This window comes from Odocoileus virginianus, chromosome 11, assembly GCF_023699985.2.
Source record: "Odocoileus virginianus isolate 20LAN1187 ecotype Illinois chromosome 11, Ovbor_1.2, whole genome shotgun sequence".
NCBI classification, from domain to species: Eukaryota; Metazoa; Chordata; class Mammalia; order Artiodactyla; family Cervidae; genus Odocoileus; species Odocoileus virginianus.
This window is the reverse complement of record NC_069684.1, coordinates 59017431-59036569: the sequence shown is the minus strand read 5'-3', so window position 1 is coordinate 59036569 and position 19139 is coordinate 59017431. Positions and strand designations below refer to the sequence as shown.

The 19139-nt window shown below is 37.0% G+C and overlaps 1 protein-coding gene across 1 annotated transcript in view; it reads right to left on the bottom strand.

Annotated features, from left to right (window-relative positions):
* USH2A (usherin) overlaps nt 1–19139 on the bottom strand; it is a 903825-nt gene that overhangs the window by 405939 nt on the left and 478747 nt on the right. Inside the window, exon 35 of the mRNA XM_070474523.1 lies at nt 4776–4927. Within this exon, the coding sequence (XP_070330624.1) occupies nt 4776–4927 (152 nt within the window). The remainder of the gene's footprint in view (nt 1–4775; nt 4928–19139) is intronic.

Below are 19139 nucleotides of genomic sequence, written 5' to 3'. Positions count from 1 at the left end.
AAGAAAAATAACTAAGAGAAGAGAGGAAGATGAAGTGGGAAAGAAAGGGGTTTAGGGTATTTTACCATCATTTAATAACTGGCTTAAATTTGTTAATGAATCACCACGAGCTCATAAGCATCCCTCATGAACATCTGGCCTTTTCAGACATATTGAATATGTTGATACTTTTGACCTTATTCTTAAAATACAGGCTCACGCCTCACAAGAAGGTGATCAAACATGAAATCCTTAGGCAGGCAAATATTCTCAATTATGTAGCCTTCATTTGTTAGGGTGAATACACTTTCCCAATTATGAAAATAAATGTGGAAAAGACAGAGTGTTAATTTTTAATAAGTATGAGGTCATGACATGTTTTATTTTCATCTGAGAAAGGCTATGGGGTTCTTTAGATCTATAACTCCTACTCATTTTTTTAGTCTAATAGCTATGAATGAAAAATGATAAAGAAATTTGACTGGAAAAATATCAACTCATCATTTTAATATTTCATAATAAAGCAATTGGTTTTGTAATATCTATGTATATAGTTCAAATTGTTGCATAGAAAATGATTTTAAAGTGTTCCAGATAAAATGAAACTCAAAAAGTTGAAGAATTAAGTACAAATCCAGATAATTACATTATTATTCTCAGTTAATTCAAAATAAAAATATAATTTTAAAATCTCCTTATGTATATGGATAAATATTTCAGTACCTCACTCTATATTAAATTTGGTAGTTGGACTCTTTTGCTCTTTTTTTTTAATTTACACTTTATCAACCTTGTCTTAAAAAATGCTAAGGAAAGGGCATTCTGAAGGTTAAGTTGGCTTTCACCTGAAAACCTCCCCTGACACAGAAAAAAAAAAAAATTGAGAAAAACTCTGCAAGGAAAACAAACATTTTAAAAAAACTTTATCCTTAATAAAACTCTTACAATATATCAGAAATCAGTGTATAAATATTTTATTTAAATTTTCACAGCAACTCTTGTACAGTAGGCATTATTCTCCTTTTGTAATAGTTGAGAAATCTGAGGTTTCATAGAATAAACATGTTTCCCAGGCAGGTATGGGGGATAATAGCAGCTTTAGGATAGATTTTCCATATGGAATTCTCTTGACCATAACATTTACTGCCATTAAGATTTAGATGTCTTAATTAACACATTTTATTCATTTTTTTCTGACAAAGATTTTTTATTAAAAAATTTGTATATTTCTTTATTTAAAAAATGGCTGTGAAAAGATGAGCATATATATTACATGTGTGTTGGGTGTGTTTATCTGTGTAACGTGCCATCACCAAGAAACCAAGGCAGCTTTATAACCATATTACACAGCTGTGACCTATAGTTCCACACCTCAGCCTTAAGAAGGTCCTTGGAGAATTGAATCCAATGAGTGTGCCAAGGCCAAATATAGCCATGAAATTCCCCATCTTAGACTCTACCAGTGTTACCCAACAGTAGACAAGAGAAAAAAAACAACAAAGTGATCTTCCTATGGAAAAATTCATTGCATTTTATTGTAGAAATACAAAATGTTAAGAGTTTCTTTCTAATTGCAATTCAACAATATAATTGAAAAAAGGAAAGCATTTAAAAAGTTCTTCCCTGTTGCATTTTCTGTTAATTTTTCTGTTATTTCACATATTTATGAAACCTCAGTTACTGGATTTAATTTGACAATGCATATTAGCATCTTAAAATTTCAAAGTCATTGTAAATTGCTTTTAACACTAGAGTTTCTTTAAAAGCCAAATACATTGTATAAATGAACAAGAACTGAACAAACCACACAGAAATCTTTCTTTTTTCCCAGATGGTACAGAATAATTTCTTCTAAATAACAAATGGCAGGGAATAAACTTGGTTAGGCATAAAATATATCAAGTTGTCTCAGTGGTAAAGAATCCACCTGCAATGCAGAAGACACAGAAGACATGGGTTCCATCACTGCATCGGGACAATCCCCATGTATATATTCATGGCAACCCACTCCAATATTCTTGCCTGGGAAATCCAGTGGGCAGAGGAGCCTGGTGGGCTATAGGGTCACAAAGAGTTGGACATGGCTGATGCGACTGAGCACATAATACTACATTAAGATGGTAAGAATATGTAATTTGTGTATTTTATTTTAAAAATTTCTATTTTATCAAATTTGTCATATTTTAAAACTGCCTTTTATTACATGAGCAACCTTGAAAATTTTGAGGGTGAAAAAGACTACATTTAACACTATTAAGCATATTTATCACAGGAAATACTGAATGGTATTTCCCTGTGTGCATGAAAAACAATGATATTAAATATGTAAGAGATGTGAAACAAACAGTCCTCTGTTTCTAAAAACCAAGAGTTATTATTAAGAAACGTTGTTAGGTGAACAAAAGTTTGACTCTTCAGAAAATTTAATGTTTGATTTCTGTCAGTAAAAGATTTAAAAATAAAAATCACAATTTTTTTGTTTCAATGAAATATCTGTTACAACATTGGCCTTTAGATAAAGAATACCTTTAAGTGATAAGTATACAATATGTATATATGATAACATATATATGTATCTATATATATATATATACATATATATATATATATAATTAATGATACCCCTGCAGTAGGAATTCACAACCCCCCTCCAGCATTCTTGCCTAGAAAATTCTATGGACAGAGAAACCTAGCGGGCTACAGTCCACGGGCTTGCAAAGAGTTGGACATAACTGAGCACAAACATGATGATATATATGATATGCAGCAATATTTAGCCATATTATGTGTTTATATATATATATATATATATATTTATATATGTGCAAATAATGACTTTGGCCACCTGATGCAAAGAACTGACTCATTGGAAAAGACCCTGATGCTGGGTAATATTGAAGGCAGGAGGAGAAGACGATGACAGAGGATGAGATGGTTGGATGGCATCACTGACTTGATGGACATGAGTTTGAACAAGCTCCAGGAGTTGGTGATGGACAGAGAAGCCTGGAATGCTACAGTCCATGGGGCTGCAAAGAGTTGGACACGACTGAGCGACTGACCTGAACTGAATATATATGTGTGTGTGTGTGTATATATATATAATTTAATGATAGGAAAGTCTGGCTTTTAAGATTGATTCCTAGATTTCCTAAATCAATAACACACTGAAAAAAACCACTGACAAAAGAGTTGAATCTGTAATATCTTTTATGGTTATGATAGATATCCAGGGCTATCTAAAGTACTCAAATATGGGATATAATATATATTATAATTGGTAAGAAAAAGTTAGAAATCAATTGAAGATCATGGGTTTTAACTTCTTGGCAGCACCAAGTTGACTTGTTCTTAATAAATACATTGCTATTCCATCCCAGTGATGAGAGATGGATCATTGACTTGGGAAAAATGTTTGCATACTGAGCACTGGATAAAGAAAAGGACCAAGAGGAGAAAATAACTCTGTGCTTTAACCTAAGACTGAGTCTACAATGCGTGAGGCTTTGGAGAGCAGGGTTTTACAATCCAATTCCACTTCCCCCTTTCTATCAGGCCATTGTCCCTTTGATTCCTTCAGGTCAACATCACCTACTATCTTCACAAGACACAGATTGATAACCGTGTCCCCCTTGTTTATAGTTACTAGAACACCAGGAGACAGAATGGGACCCAATTTAGTAGCTGGGACCACAACTTGCAGTTCATATTTTTGAAAAAGCCTCACTTTCAAGCTCATGGGAAATGTTCTTTTGTTTCTTTTTCTTTTTTTGAATGGAGAAGAAAGGCTGGCCAATTGCCATTCTTGCTTTTAAGAGTAAGTAACCGTCAGAGGGGTCTAGGCTATGAAATACTTAATGGCAATAAAGACTACAGCTCAGATCCACTGATAGATGATGTTAGCAGCTTGGAAGGCCACCAATCTCTGAAGCAAAATGGGAGGTGTGATCAAAACTAAGGAAGTGAAAAATTAAATGGTAGAGCTGCTTTTCAAGGGTAATATTTATACAATACACTCTTCAGTGAAGACGGAGTACATTAAAATGATAGGCCATTAGCAAATATAGCCAAAAAATATCGAAAACGAATGAGTATTTCTCTTAAAAGAAGCTAGGTCTAATTGATCAAGAAATAGGCACAAAAGTAAAATGTGATGTTTTGAGACTGAAGAATGTTAAGCTGGTCTATGAGAATTACATACAATTAATTGGGTTTTGGAAATTATACCAGTAATAAAGAGCACAATTTTGTCAATTTTTTAACTACTAATGAAATATAGATAGATAAAGATTTCTGAAATGCAGATATCAAAAGCTGATATTAATGCCATTTTAAATACTGTTCTTATGAATATATCACATTAATAAACTTAAAATGTATTATTCTAATGGATGAGGCAAACTCAATCTTTTAATTGATTAACATACTTGTTGGGGAGCAGTGTTGCCATACTGTGGCAGTTACAGCCTTTCAATTATTTTCACTTTTTAATCAGAAACTTACTTATTACTAGGAAGAAAAGCATCCACTTTAAATATGTCACTATATTAGGCAAAATTGCATGCCTGCCTGGTCAACCTACCTTTTGAAATTTCAATAAAATGTAGATTTTGTCCTTCACTAGACCTATGTGCAATCTTAAAATTTATGTTGAATATAAAATCCTACTAACTCTTAAATGAAATTTTATAAAAAGAACATCTCCCCTCCTACTTGAAAGGCTAGCTGTGGAGAGTCACCCATTCATTGTAATCTGACATTTAGTGCGTACCCGGGATGTAAATTGCCACACTCACCAGTGGGCCCAGAGCACAACCCCTGGCCGTGCAGGCTTGGATCCTGAAGGAATGCAAGCTCCAAGGAGCGAATCCAGAAGCATGACAACTGCGTTCTGAGGAGTTGTGAATTAATACACCATCGAGATACAGCCCGTAACTTGTGATAACACCTGGGAAGGCAGTAATAATTGTCTTTCAGTATGATTGTTAGACAATAGCAAAGAAGGTCTTAAAAGAAGCATGCACTTCTTGATGCAATTTCTAATAGCATGGAATCACAATCTCTCCCTTAGTCTAAACCCTATCTCCTTCCAAAGGATAAAACAGGCTTTAAACTCTTGAAGCTCAAATTGTTAAGCTAATTACTATAGAGGCACAAATAGAAACCGAGTCCTAGTATACGAAGCTTTCTATTGCATCATGTTAACTGCTGTCATTGGTGTTCCATATCAAAAATGAATAAACTAAGTACATTTACAATTTGAATTGTTTCCTAAAATGATATCCTGATAGACATGCTTTAGAAGTCCAATGACCCCGCTCGGTAATGCATTATGTGTGACTCAGGATGTACCAGGCACTGTTCCAAGTGCATCCTCTTTTTTAACTCTCTCCTCATAGTACTACTGTAATAAGTGCAGTATTATCATCACTATATCATAGATGAGCCAAGTCAGGCACAGATAACTTAGGGAACTTGCTCAAGGTCACAGAACTGGCAAATGTGGGAATCAGGATTTGAATCTGGCTCCAGAGCCTGTGCTCTCAATTACAACACTGAATCACCTAAATGTAAAGCCCACACAACTTTCACAGATCCATTTACGAGACACTCATGTACAGGCTAGAGAAGCTATGATTTGCAAGATTTAATGATCAACTCAAATTTGTTTTTAGAAGTTATGTGTACTTTCATGAAATCAACTAACAGATTTGAGAAACTGCATGGCTAATGAATATAATCATTTGATTTCTTCCATTCCAACATGCATTGGGTGGGATGGTGCACCCTTTTTAAAAGGAGGTTAGGGATCTCTGTTCACTGGAAATATCCCCACTCATTAAACATCATATGTTAAAAAACAGAACTTTGCTTACATGCTAAATTAGAACTTCTTTCAAAGGTAAATTAATTTCACAGTGGCCTCCTGCTTGTACCCTTGAAGAATGTTCCTCTGTCAGACAGTCTTCCTTGAAGATGGATGTTAGGTTCTTCTCCACTAGCAGACAGCACATCTCCATCGTAGCACTTAGCCACTTCTCACATTATTAATATTATTATTCCTTATATAATTGCCTGACATCTCCAATGGGCTATAGGCTCCCCAAGGTAATCTTGACTTCCTTACATGTATGTTTCTAGAGCTTAGCACTGTGCCTAAAATGTGGTTTATGCTAAGCTGCTTCAATCATGTCTGACTCTTTGCAACCGCATGGACTGTAGCCTGCCAGGCTCCTCTGTTCATGGGGTTTCCTGGGCAAAAACACTGGAGTGGGTTCCTCTGCCCTGCTCCAGGAGATCTCCCCTACCCAGGGATCAAATCTGTGTCTCCAGCATCTCCTGCATTGCCAGGCAGGTTCTATACCACTAGCACCATCTGGGGGGTAGGCACTTAAAAAATATTGACTGAATGAATAAATTAACTTATATGCAGCATAGCATAATACCAGCATCCAACAGAATGAAAATTTAAGACTATAGGGAGAAAAGGATACCTAGATACCTGAAATATTAAAAAAAAAAAACCTCACTAAAAAGTTGATATTACAGGATAACTCAAAATAGTATTTTGAGAAGGAATGAGTTTTGCAACAGAAGACTCTAGCAAAATCAAATATCATCAAGAGAGTCCTTGAGAGCTGTCTTCCTGGAGAACTGACTCTAAGTCTTGTGAACACCAGATCTGGTCTTCTGAATGTCTTAAAAGTAGATCAAGCCCTCATTCATCATTGTATCAGGGACAGCATCACTCAGGCAATCATAACACCAGAAGACATCATAAGCATCCTGCTCTCCTGGGTGGGAGTTGCTCATTTCTAGAATCTTCACAATGGTCTGGCAGCAGCAGCATCTGTGAACTTATGAAATGCTGTCCTGTTGTCACAATATCCCTTACAATGTTGCTTTTGATTAAGAAATCAGTTTATAACAAAAGAAAGGGGAAGTGAATTAATACTATGGAAGTGATCGATCTTGTATCTCATTAACCCATAGCATGGGAAACTGCAGAAATGGCCTTTGGAAATGTACATTACAGCCCAACCTGAGTCACCCTATGGATCTGGAATCCCTGTAGGATGCTGTAACTGCTTTGAACTAGGGACCAGTATTTGACGCTGGTTTTTCTATAGTAAGGAAATGTGAGAATCTTTCTTAAGATCATTTCTTAAATATTTTCTAAAATGTCATGCAAGTATTTTTGAAATTATACAACACTTTATGATTAAAAATGTACTGAACACTTACGTTGAGTCAGACAAAAGGTTGTATGCTTTATATGAATTATTTCTGTTAACTTTTTAGTCAACATGTTTCCTTCCAATATTACAGTTAATATGCTCTTCAAACTATTTGTGCTTTCTCTACTCAAAGAAAGGAATGCTTATGTCATGGGGCACCAGGTATCAATAAATTAGAAACAAGAATATTACCTGGCAACTTGGGATCTTTGTGAAACCATAACAACATGCAAAGAAAAAGTTACTATGAGAGAGGAGGAATTAGCTTCCTTCCTCATGCTGACATCCTGGACTTTCTCAACGGTACACCTTTGTCTGACAGATCCAATCATGTGACTATTGGAAGTCTAAAGCAACTTAAGCCACAACCACTAAGGACATAGAACTCTTAATAAGTGTTTGGTTGCCTCTCTGACCAAACAGATAGGCAATGGGCTGACAGCAAATGGAAGAAGCTGTAAATATCAACCACAGCCTTAACTAGTTACAGAAACAAGAAGTGAAGATGTTATTTTTTATTTCTTGCTTATTATATAGAGATTTATATATAATAACTAATTTTCCCTCCTCCTCTTCTCTGTGGATTTATATAGAGAAAGTTGGTTTACAGTTTAGGTTTTAAGTTATAGAATATCCAGGTGGGATGTATCTAAACTGAAAGGGGAGTTAATGCCACCCAGATATGACTATAGGGACAGAGGGTAAGAGCATATTCATTTGTTCAGCATTTAGTAGCACCATTTGGGGTGGAAGCATGCAGTGATCAGCATCAGTAGTGGAAGGTGGAAGAGTAGGCATGGAGATTGACACCTCAACTTGTAATTCATCTAAGGCACCTGATGACACCCGACACATCCACACTTCTAAAGCCTGGTCTGCATGCTGAGCCCAAGAGCCAACACACTACAGTTTTAGCTCTCTTGCTGGTTGACTTTCTAGGAAGTTTCACCAAGAGGAGGCACTGCTAGGAGGGTAGACACGGGAAGAAAGAAAACATCCAGCTTGTTTTTGAGAATATTTCATATACCACCCTGGCTCCACAAAATAGTGCAACAGCCAGCATCTGTTTTCCTTTATTCTAATGTGACCATCTAATGTCATTAATACTTGACACACAAAAGAACAAGTGAATTAAAATTAAGACGTGAGAGACACATAGTGAAAAACCAACTAGTACATGGAAAATTTAAGAGAAGAAAAGCAGGTAAAGTCACACTAATAATAATGTCTGTGTGCATGCTAAGCCACTTCAGGCGTGTCCAACTTCTTGCAACCCTATAGACTGGAGCCCACCAGGCTCTTCTGTCCGTGGGATTCTCCAGGAAAGAATACTGGAGTGGGTTGCCATGCCCTCCTCCAGGAGATCTTCCTGACCCAGGGATTGAACCTGTGTCTCTTATGTTGCCTGCATTGATAGGTGGGTTCTTTACCACTAGCACCACTTGGGAAGCCCAATAATAAAAAAGACAAGAAATTATTATGTGCCAAGCACTCTGATAAGCAATCATTCTATGCAATGGGCCCCCAGTGCACAAATCACTCATGCTATTGCACTTCTGTGCAAATCACATGTTGCAGAAGCTCTTAAAGAAATTTTAAGACCCCTGGAATGCTATCTACTTGATCTGCTTTTCAACACTGAAATATAAAGTACCCAAATCAATATTTCCCTTTTCTTACATAATTGGGGAACAGAGAATTTCTTTTCTGCTGGGATTATGTGCATAATATCTCATTTGTCTGACATATTGGGAAATGAGATATTTTATAGGAGTTAATTTTTGTTATAACTAAATCTCATCCATGAAGTGCAAACTTAAGAATCTTAACCATTTTTGAAGGAATTCTTTCCAGCAAGCCCTACACACTTTCGTGTCTTTTCACAGAGGCAATAAGGAATATAAGAGAATAATTTTGTGAGGATTCAAACTGTGCATCATGGACATCAGAGACTATATTCACTAATTCAGTGATACCCTCCAGGACCGAGTAGGTGGAGGATACTCAGCCAGCTTTTCCTGTTAACATCACTTAGTGGGTACATTTCATTCATGCCTGTGTCTCCATTTTGAGTTCTTCATTCTCCCTCAGTGACAGCCTCTCAAATGCAGCTTCTTTGTTTTGTCTACCTGACTCTAGCAAGTCAACCCCTAGCAAGATCTGCTGAGAAACTAGATAACCATGACGTTTGGAACTATGGATAAAGAAATAATAGACAGTCACTGAGACAAGGGTTCAGAATCAGATGCGCACAGTGCAAATGAGCTGAGAATGAAATTAAGTGAGATTTGTGACAGTTAACTGCTCACTTTTTTACTATCCTGTATGCACCTGACTTCAGGGATAAATTAGACTGAAGTCCAGACTCAATGGAGGCGAGCTCTCTCTCTTTCTCTCTCTCTCTTTCTCTCTCTCTCTCTCTCACACACACACACACAATTTCCCAGCATTCTATAGGCAACCTATATTAGACAGTATTTGTAGAAAGAACAAAAATTTCCATTGTAAAAACAATGTACACTGAAAAAAAATGCAGTCTGCCTTTTAAATCATTTTGGACACTCTACTTCACCCACCACACCAACTCCATCCTCAGTTCTGGAGATCTTACATTCCAAATTGATCCTTCCCCATCTCCATATCCATGGCTATCTAGTCCACTCTGCCATCATCTCATAATAGAATAGTGTGTGTGTGTGTGTGTGTTAAGTCACATCAGTCGTGTCCAACTCTCTGTGACCCCATGTACTGTACCCGCAGGCTCCTCTGTCCATGTTGATTCTCCAGGCAAGAATACTGGAGTGGGTTGCCATTTCCTACTCCAGGGGATCTTCCTAACCCAGGGCTTGAACCCATGTCTGTTACATCTCCTGTTTTGATGCATTATTCATGCTCCCACAGAATTCATTCTTCATAATACAGAAGGCCAATTTTCAAAACACACATCTGATCATACCACATGCAGTCAGTGATCAATCAGGCCTTTGTTGAATACTAACTAGCAAGATGAGTTCCCTGTCCCAGAAAGTTGGGATCAACATGTTGTGAGCACGAAATAGACTAGTGGTGCCGACTTCTCTGAGTTTTCTGCCTTTTGGTCTAGGTCTTACCAGAATGACTTCATTCATTTTACTTATTCTAAAGGTATGACCAAAGTGGGATACTATTGTGTTTTAGAGCTGGAATTCAGATATGTCCTCCATCAAAAGAGCCTAAAACAAGACATTTCGTCTATTTTGAAGACCACTCATTATGAAATATTGAGTTAAGGACATAAAGTTAAATTTCCTGGTAAATTTGTGGATGATAAGAAATATCATTTGAAAAAAATTCCCTTTCTTATCAAAATAGGCAAGCAGATTTCATAACTCGCTTTTATTAGCAAATGTTTTGATGCAAACAAATTAGGTATGATATGAAACAATGTACAATTCAGTTTCCAAAACATACACTAATAAGAAATAAGTCTAAACTATCTCTTAACACAACAATTTTTATTGACCTCAGATTCCCAATGTGAGTTACAAAAAGGAGTGAATATAATCTACTAGACTTTTTAAATGAAGCCTAAGAAGACAATTTCTTTCTTTGAACACAGCACAAGACACATATGAATAACTATGGAATAAGTAAAATGTTAAGTCCTTAAAATGGTTTAAAACTCAACATTCAGAAAACTAAGATCATGGCATCTGGTTCCATGACTCCATGGCAAATATATGGGGAAACAATGGAAACAGTAAGAGACTTTATTTTGGGGGGCTCCAAAGCACTGCAGATGGTCACTGTAGCCATGAAATTAAAAGATGCTTGCAACTTGGAAGAAAAGCTATGACCAACCTAGACAGCATATTAAAAAAGCAGAGACATTACTTTGCCAACAAAGGTCCATCTAGTTAAAGCTTTGGTTTTTCCAGTAGTCATGTATGGATGTGAGAGTTGGATTATAAAGAAAACTGAGCACTGAAGAATTGATGCTTTTGAACTGTGGTGTTGAGAAGACTTCCTGAGAATCCCTTGGACTTCAAGGAGATCAAGCCAGTCCATCCTAAAGGAAATCAGTCCTGAATATTCATTGGAAGGGCTGATGCTGAAGCTGAAACTCCAATAGTTTGGTCATCTGATGCAAAGAACTGATTCATTTGAAATGACCCTGATGCTGGGAAAGATTGAAGGTGGGAGGAGAAGGGGACGACAGAGGATGAGATGGTTGGACAGCATCACCAACTCAATGGACATGAGTTTGAGTAAACTCCAGGAGTTGGTGATGGACAGGGAAGCCTGGCATGCTGCAGTCCATGGGGTCACAAAGAGTTGGACATGACTGAGCAACTGAACTGAACTGAAGTATTTTTGAAATTATAAAACACTTTATTATTTAAAAAAAATGTACTGGACACTTACTTTGAGTCAGACAATAGACTGTATGGTTTATATGAGTTATTTCTGTTACAATTGACAACACCAAAAAATTAGAATAATTTAGAACATAGCAGTTGCCTTGTTATGAAGATGAGAGAATACAGTCTTAGAGGAACTAAGCTATTTCCCAAAGTCATACAAGGAGAAATTAAGGGGTAAAATCTGGCAATCTCATCACACCACTGCCACTACTCCTGTTATCCATTTCCAGTCTAATTTTCCCTTCTAAAATATGTAGGAAATCCACTCAAATTAAGAACTGATGAACATGCTCTAGCCCTAAAAGCAATTAGGTTGAGCTTAATGAAAAAATTACCATATATTTATTGAAAGTCAATTGCCTGAAAGGTACTTTGCTTGGTACTTTGAGAGACAGAAAGAAATAGTATCTACCTTTATGGAAGTAAGACAAGGGTTAAACACGGGTCTAATTAAATAACAATCTAACAGATGAGTAATAAGCACCACAAAACCTTTACACCCAACAAAAAGTATAACCAGTTAAGTACAGATACTTCTATCAGGGAACAATCACCTTGGCTAAAGTGAGTCCTAAAAGCTTTTCAGAGCAGTCAAGTCTTCCATGCAAGGAAGCTGTGTCTTCCATAGATTCTTCCACAAGAAAGAAAAAGCAATGACTCAGAAAGATGTTCCTGGTGGAGAAACGATATTTACCAACGTGTGGAGACAAGTAAGTGCAAGGTATAATAAAGAGATCCTAAATAGACCAGTATTTTGTTAATTTTTGTTGTTGTAATTGGTTAAAGTTCAACAGAGATAAGCCTTCAAATAGAAGTTAGGACCTTGAATGCCATTAGAAGGAATTGGGATTTTATGATACAAAGGAGAACCATCGACATTTTCACATTTTCATGTACTAACCAGGGGCATAATGAAAGTCTTCCTTAGAAAAATTAACCTAGAATGACATATATAATAGACTGGCATAAGGAAGACCATGGAAATAGGGAGAAGTGGGATAGCGGAAAATACTAAAAAGAAAAAATAATAATTTTAAAATACACATCTTCCTGAATGGATCTGAATGGACTTTTTTAAAAGACCAATACAGTACTATACAACTGACAGAGACATTCTACTTCCGTAGTGGCTAAGACGGTAAAGCATCTGCCTACAATGCAGGAGACCCGGGTTCAGTCCCTGAGTTGGAAAGATCTCCTGGAGAAGGAAATGGCAACCCACTCTGGTACTCTTGCCTGGAAAATCCCATGGACAGAGGAGCCTGGTAGGCTACAGTCCATGGGGTCGCAAAGAGTCGGACACAACTGAGCAACTTCACTTTGACAATTGACAATTGGTTGAATTCAAGGATATAGAATTGGGAAAACTGAGAGGTTACTGTGGAGATTTGAGCATACTGGAACCAATCCCCTGCAGATGCCAAGGGAGAATTTTATACGACTTTTTCTACTGCTTGGGGAATCAGTATCCTTTCCCTCCACATTGTTCCAGGACAACTGTTTAGGGCTGGGATGTGTTAGACTGATATGCTGTGTCACTAGTCAGAAAAAAGAAGGCTCTATCTTTAACAGAGATGGGCTGTGAAGTCAGCAGCAAAAAAAACCATAAAAATCTGCCACCAAAACACTAATGTGCCTCTAATAATTTAGAAAGGGAATGTTTTTCAATTTGAGGATTAAAAAAGTCATACCTCTGTTTTGTATCTTGACTGAATCAATATCAAAATCTTCTTCTTATTATAAATACTTATAATAGTGTACCATAGCTTTGGAACTTCCAGATGTTCAAGCTGGTTTTAGAAAAGGCAGAGGAACCAGAGATCAAATTGCCAACATCTGCTGTATCATCAAAAAAGCAAGAGAGTTCCAGAAAAACATCTATTTCTGCTTTATTGACTATGTCAAAGCCTTTGACTGTGTGGATCACAATACACTGTGGAAAATTCTGAAAGAGATGGGAATACCAGACCACCTGACCTGCCTCTTGAGAAACCTATATGCAGGTCAGAAAGCAACAGTTAGAACTGGACATGGAACAACAGACTGGTTCCAAATAGGAAAAGGAGTACGTCAAGGCTGTTTATTGTCACCCTGCTTATTTTACTTATATGCAGAGTACATCATGAGAAACGCTGGACTGGAAGAAGCACAAGCTGGAATAAAGCTTGCCAGGAGAAATATCAATAACCTTAGATATGCAGATGACATCACCCTTATGGCAGAAAGTGAAGAGGAACTAAAAAGCCTCTTGATGAAACTGAAAGAGGAGAGTGAAAAAGTTGGCTTAAAGCTCAATATTCAGAAAACTAAGATCATGGCATCTGCTCTCATCACCTTATGGGAAACAGATGGGGAGACAGTGGAAACAGTGTCAGACTTTATTTTGGGGGGCTCCAAAATCACTGCAGATGGTGATTGCAGCCATGAAATTTAAAGATGCTTACTCCTTGGAAGGAAAGTTATGACCAACCTGAATAGCATATTAAAAATCAGAGACATTACTTTGCCAACATAGGTCTGTCTAGTCAAGGCTATGGTTTTTCCAGTGGTCATGTATGGATGTGAGAGTTAGACTGTGAAGAAAGTTGAGCACTGAAAAATCAATGCTTTTGAACTGTGGTGTTGGAGAAGGCTCTTGAGAGTCCCTTGGACTGCAAGGAGATCCAACCAGTCCATCCTAAAGGAGGTCAGTCCTGGGTGTTCATTGGAAAGACTGATGTTGAAGCTGAAACTCCAACCCTTTGGCCACCTGATGGGAAGAGCTGACTCACTGGAAAAGACCCTGATGTTGGGAGGGATTGGGGGCAGGAGGAGAAGGGGACGACAGAGGACGAGATGGTTGGATGGTGTCACTGACTCAATCTACACGAGTTTGAGTAAACTCTGGGAATTGGTGATGGACAGGGAGGCCTGGCATGCTGCGATTCATGGGGTCGCAAAGAGTCGGACATGACTGAGCGACTGAACTGAACTGAACTGAACTGATAGCTTTGGAAGATGTTGCCATTTAGGGAAACTGGACAAAAGGTAATGGGATCTTTTTGCATTATCTCCTACAACTGCATGTAAATCTAGAATTATCTCAAAATACAACGCCTCATTAAAATACAAAACAAAAACTGTCCTGTTGGGGAGGATGACAGAAGAGGCAAACCTTTGAAATTCAGAAGTTGATGAAAAAAACAACTGTTTAATCAGGTACTTTGGTCCTTAGGGAATATTCTTGAAAGCAGAAAGAGTTTTACTTTCCCTTTATAGATGAGAAAAAAAGGTTTGAAAGCCATTTTTTTTCTATATTTTAAAAATTATGTAATAAAGCAAAATAAAAGAAGTATATAAAATGTTATGTTTTTAAAACAAAGAGAGAAGCTCTTATAACCATCACCAAGGTTACAGCACAGAATACCGTTAAGTACCCCAGAAACTTCCTATGAGTCCTTCATGATTCCAACCCTTCTAACCAGCCTTCCACCTTACAACCAGTTGGAAAGTGACAACCTGGTTGACCTTAAGAACCATGTTCTTACTCCTCTGCCTAGGAAATCATCCCCAAACAAAGCAATTCTGTGTGGCTTTCTACTTTGTATTTGAAGTCAGATTTATGCATTTTTTTGCATCTTCTTTTACTCAACATAACATACCTGGATTGTCTTCATATTGTTAAGGATAGCCATACTTCACTCATTTTCATTGTTGTATAATTTATATATTTATTCTACCATTCATACTTAGATTATTTCCACACTTTGGTTGATAGATCAATGTAGCTATAAGCATTTTTGTACACGTGTTCTGAGGCTCATGTGTACAAGTTTCCTAGGGTTTAGATTTTGGAGTGGAGTTGTTGGGGTATGTTTAACTTTATTAGACAAAACTCAACTCTTTTTCAAAGTGCATCAATTCCTACTAACACCAGTAGTGTCTGTGAGTCATCATTCTATATCATCAAAAAACCACGTACACTCACTCTGTTAAATCTTTGTGTTTTTTGCACAAAATTTTATCTTGATTTGGTATTATTTTTTATTTCCCAACTTATTAATGAGATAGTACATTTCTTTAGAGCTATGGTTTTACTCAATGACTTTCAAGTAAGCAAGAAAAAAATGAGGGCAAGCTATATACTGACATGAAAAGATGTTTACTCCAGATTTGCCAGGTGGAAAAATATCAAAGTGCAGAAATATACATTTACGGGCAATCATTTTTAAGTGTCTATTTTATGCTTATAATTTACATGATTATTCATTCAGTCAACACAGTATAAAGCATCTACTATGTTCTAGGCACTCTCCTAAATGCTGTGAAGAACAAGTAAGCTGCAGACATAAAATCATAGGGCAAAGTGGAAGACTCTCCAGCTGGTGGCTGCCTTTTCAAGAAATTTCCCTCACTGCACATGGCCATTCTCTCATGACTACACATGTTTAAAACTTGGTTAGGGAGCTCACATTTTCTAAATTTTTATTTCCTCATCAATAACATTAGGGCACCATTCCCTGCCTTAGTAGTCTGACTGAGTGAATGTGAGAATCAAAGGAGTGTATATGAAAGTCCCTTAGGAATTAAGTCTTATGAATGCAAAGGCATGAGCTTAGACCTGTTCCCTTCTCCCAGGATGAGTTCAAGCCCAGTCTGTTATGAGAATCTCACCTTAGGCTGTCCCTCCTACTCTGATCTATGTCACAAACTGCACATGTCTCGTAAAAACAAATAATCTGCACACCTCTCAAAAACACACTTGAGACAAATCTGAATTCCTTACCTGTATGCTGTCTGTCATCACCTAGGAATTTCTCTTTTTTTTTTCTATTTCTTATTTCATATTGAAGTATAGTTGATTAACAATGTTGTGTTAGTGTCAAGTGGATAGCAAAGGCAGTTGTACTGATACATATATCTACTCTTCTCCAAATTTTTTCCCACTTAGGTTATTATGTAGTATTGAACAGTGTTTTTTGAGCTATACAGTAGGTCCCTATTGGTTATCTATTATTTTAAATATGCATAGCAGTGTGTACATGTCAACTCCAGGTTTCCAATTTATTCCCCAAATCCTTCCCCCCAGTAATCTTAAATTCATTCTATAATCCTGTGAGTCTATTTTGTAAATAAGTTCATTTGTATCATTTTTTTAAGATCATGCATATAAATGTTATATGATATTTGTCTTTGTCTGACTTTCTTCACTTAGTATAACAATATTGAGTTTCAACCATGTTGTGGCAAATGGCATTGTTTCATTCTTACAGTGCCTGAGTAATATTCTATTGTACTATATATGTACCACATCTTTTTTATCCATTCATCCTACCACCTAGCAGTTTCTTAAATATGTTGGCTAACTCTTTATGTAATATTCCTCCTCTACCCTAGTCAAGCCCAGGAGTGCAGTGTGAAACAAACAGCTACTTACTAAAAGCTATAAAATAATTTTTGGGAAAAAAATCTATTGGGCTTTGATTTTCGGTAATCCACTAGTGTAGTAATCTGTTGTTGTTTATTTGCTAATTCATGTCCAACTCTTTGCAACCCCACGGACTGTAGCCCACCAGGATCCTCTGTCCATAGGACTTCCCAGGCAAGAATACTGGAGGAGATTGCCATTTCCTTCTTCAGGGGATCTTCCTGACCCAGGGATCAAACCCATGTCTCCTGCTTGGAGGGAGATTCTTTACCACAGAGTCACTGCAGTAATCTGATTCGCTGGCAAATATTTATGGAGGAGGTACTTTGTGTCAGGCATGCTTGGAATACAGAAGTGATCGAAACAGTCCTGGCCCCTGCCTTCAGAAAACTTTCAATCTAAATGAGAAGACAGACTAAAAGCATTATGTGTATGTAAAGCTGATTAACAAAAGAACCAGAAGAAAACATGGGGGGGGGGGTGATGAGGGAGGGAAGGCAGATACTAACCTAGTCCAGCTATGCTAGGAGATAAGGCTTATTTGAGACACTGATCTTTAAACTGAACTTGCACTTGAAGCAACTTCATCAAGAAGAAAAATTTCATTAACCAGTATTTGACTAGTTATAATAAAGATTTCATAATAATAGATTGAAAGCTTTCAATAAGATACAAGTGGATTGCTATTTAAAAATGAAATATCACAGGAGTTTTAGATAAACAACCTGCATCTAGAACTTTCAAGCACGGCTGTCCTTATTTACTTTAAAAAATGACTACTGTGCCAAAACAAAGCGCAACAAGATAGAATTTGTTTGATTACTTATTTACTTTTGTCAGCCTCAGGATAAGGGAAAGCTTTTACATTTATCCCACACCCAGTTCCCCCACCCCACTGCCAAATTCTGTGTGTAAAGAGGGGATTAAATGAGATTTAGGCACTAGTCAGGATCTCAGCAGAAATCTGATGACAACTAAAATGGACAATTGAGTATAGTTTAGTGAAGGTACTATTTACAAAGATGTAGGTAGAGTTAAAGGAAAGCAGCAAGTGATAATAATGCATCCCCAGGTAGTAACTGTCAGGACTCCTAGGGGCCAATAAATATCCTTACATTTGCAGGGTAAAAGAGAACAGACTCAGGAAGCCGGAGAAAGAACTAGAGTGACAGGAAAGGGCCACTGGCTAAGAGCTGTAGCCTTTGGTGGACGAAGGCCACCCTGGAGCCCAGAGCCTGGTAGAAAGTTCTGAGACTCTGTTCTCCTCTGACCCTTTCATCTCTTCCTGTTGATGCCCAGGGACAACCAAAAGGAAGAGAGAGAAAGAGGAAGTCCACTGATGCTGTGAGTAAAGGTCAGTCTAGTAGGATGCAGGTCTGAGTGGAGGAAAGAATAGGAAGTATCTAAAGAAAAAGAAAAATGGGCAACATAAAAACATTAAGGGAAATTATTGTGTTGCATTGTATTGTATTTTTGTGCTTTTCTCTTATTCTCTTGTGCTAATAATCAGTAAGATAGCTATGATAAAATAAAAATATTATGTTGTGAGGTATGGTATATCAGGTTATTTAATGCAGTTCTACAAATTCAGTTCTTCTATGAATAATCCACAAAATGGATACTTAATTCCCACTGGCTCACTATCACAAGCAGTTTGAAGTTTATCACCTTTCTCTTTCCATAATGGTAGAATTTTTAAGGTGTTTAATTTTCACAGGGAAGCTGAATCATAATTGTCCATAAAGCACATCCACTGGGATATATATCTTTGTGCCTCTTCATCAGGTTATGTCAAATTGTATTTCCTAAGGTGCCCAATAGGTTGTCATATATAACCAAGGAAATTCAATACAAGTACAATATGATGTAAATTTAATACAAGGTATCTGTGTACACTGAAGAATTCTGTTTACTGTAAGAATTAAACAACAATGCTTTAGTGTGCCATAAAAACAACATGCATAGTGAATATAGATGCTCCAAACATATTTGTTTGTTTTTCCAGCGCAGAGTGGCAATGTGAATATCAACTGAGGTTTCCCCCCAAGGTCCGGATGATGATTGAATGTGGCAGATATTTCCCTGTGTGAATACTTGATCCTTCAATTAAAA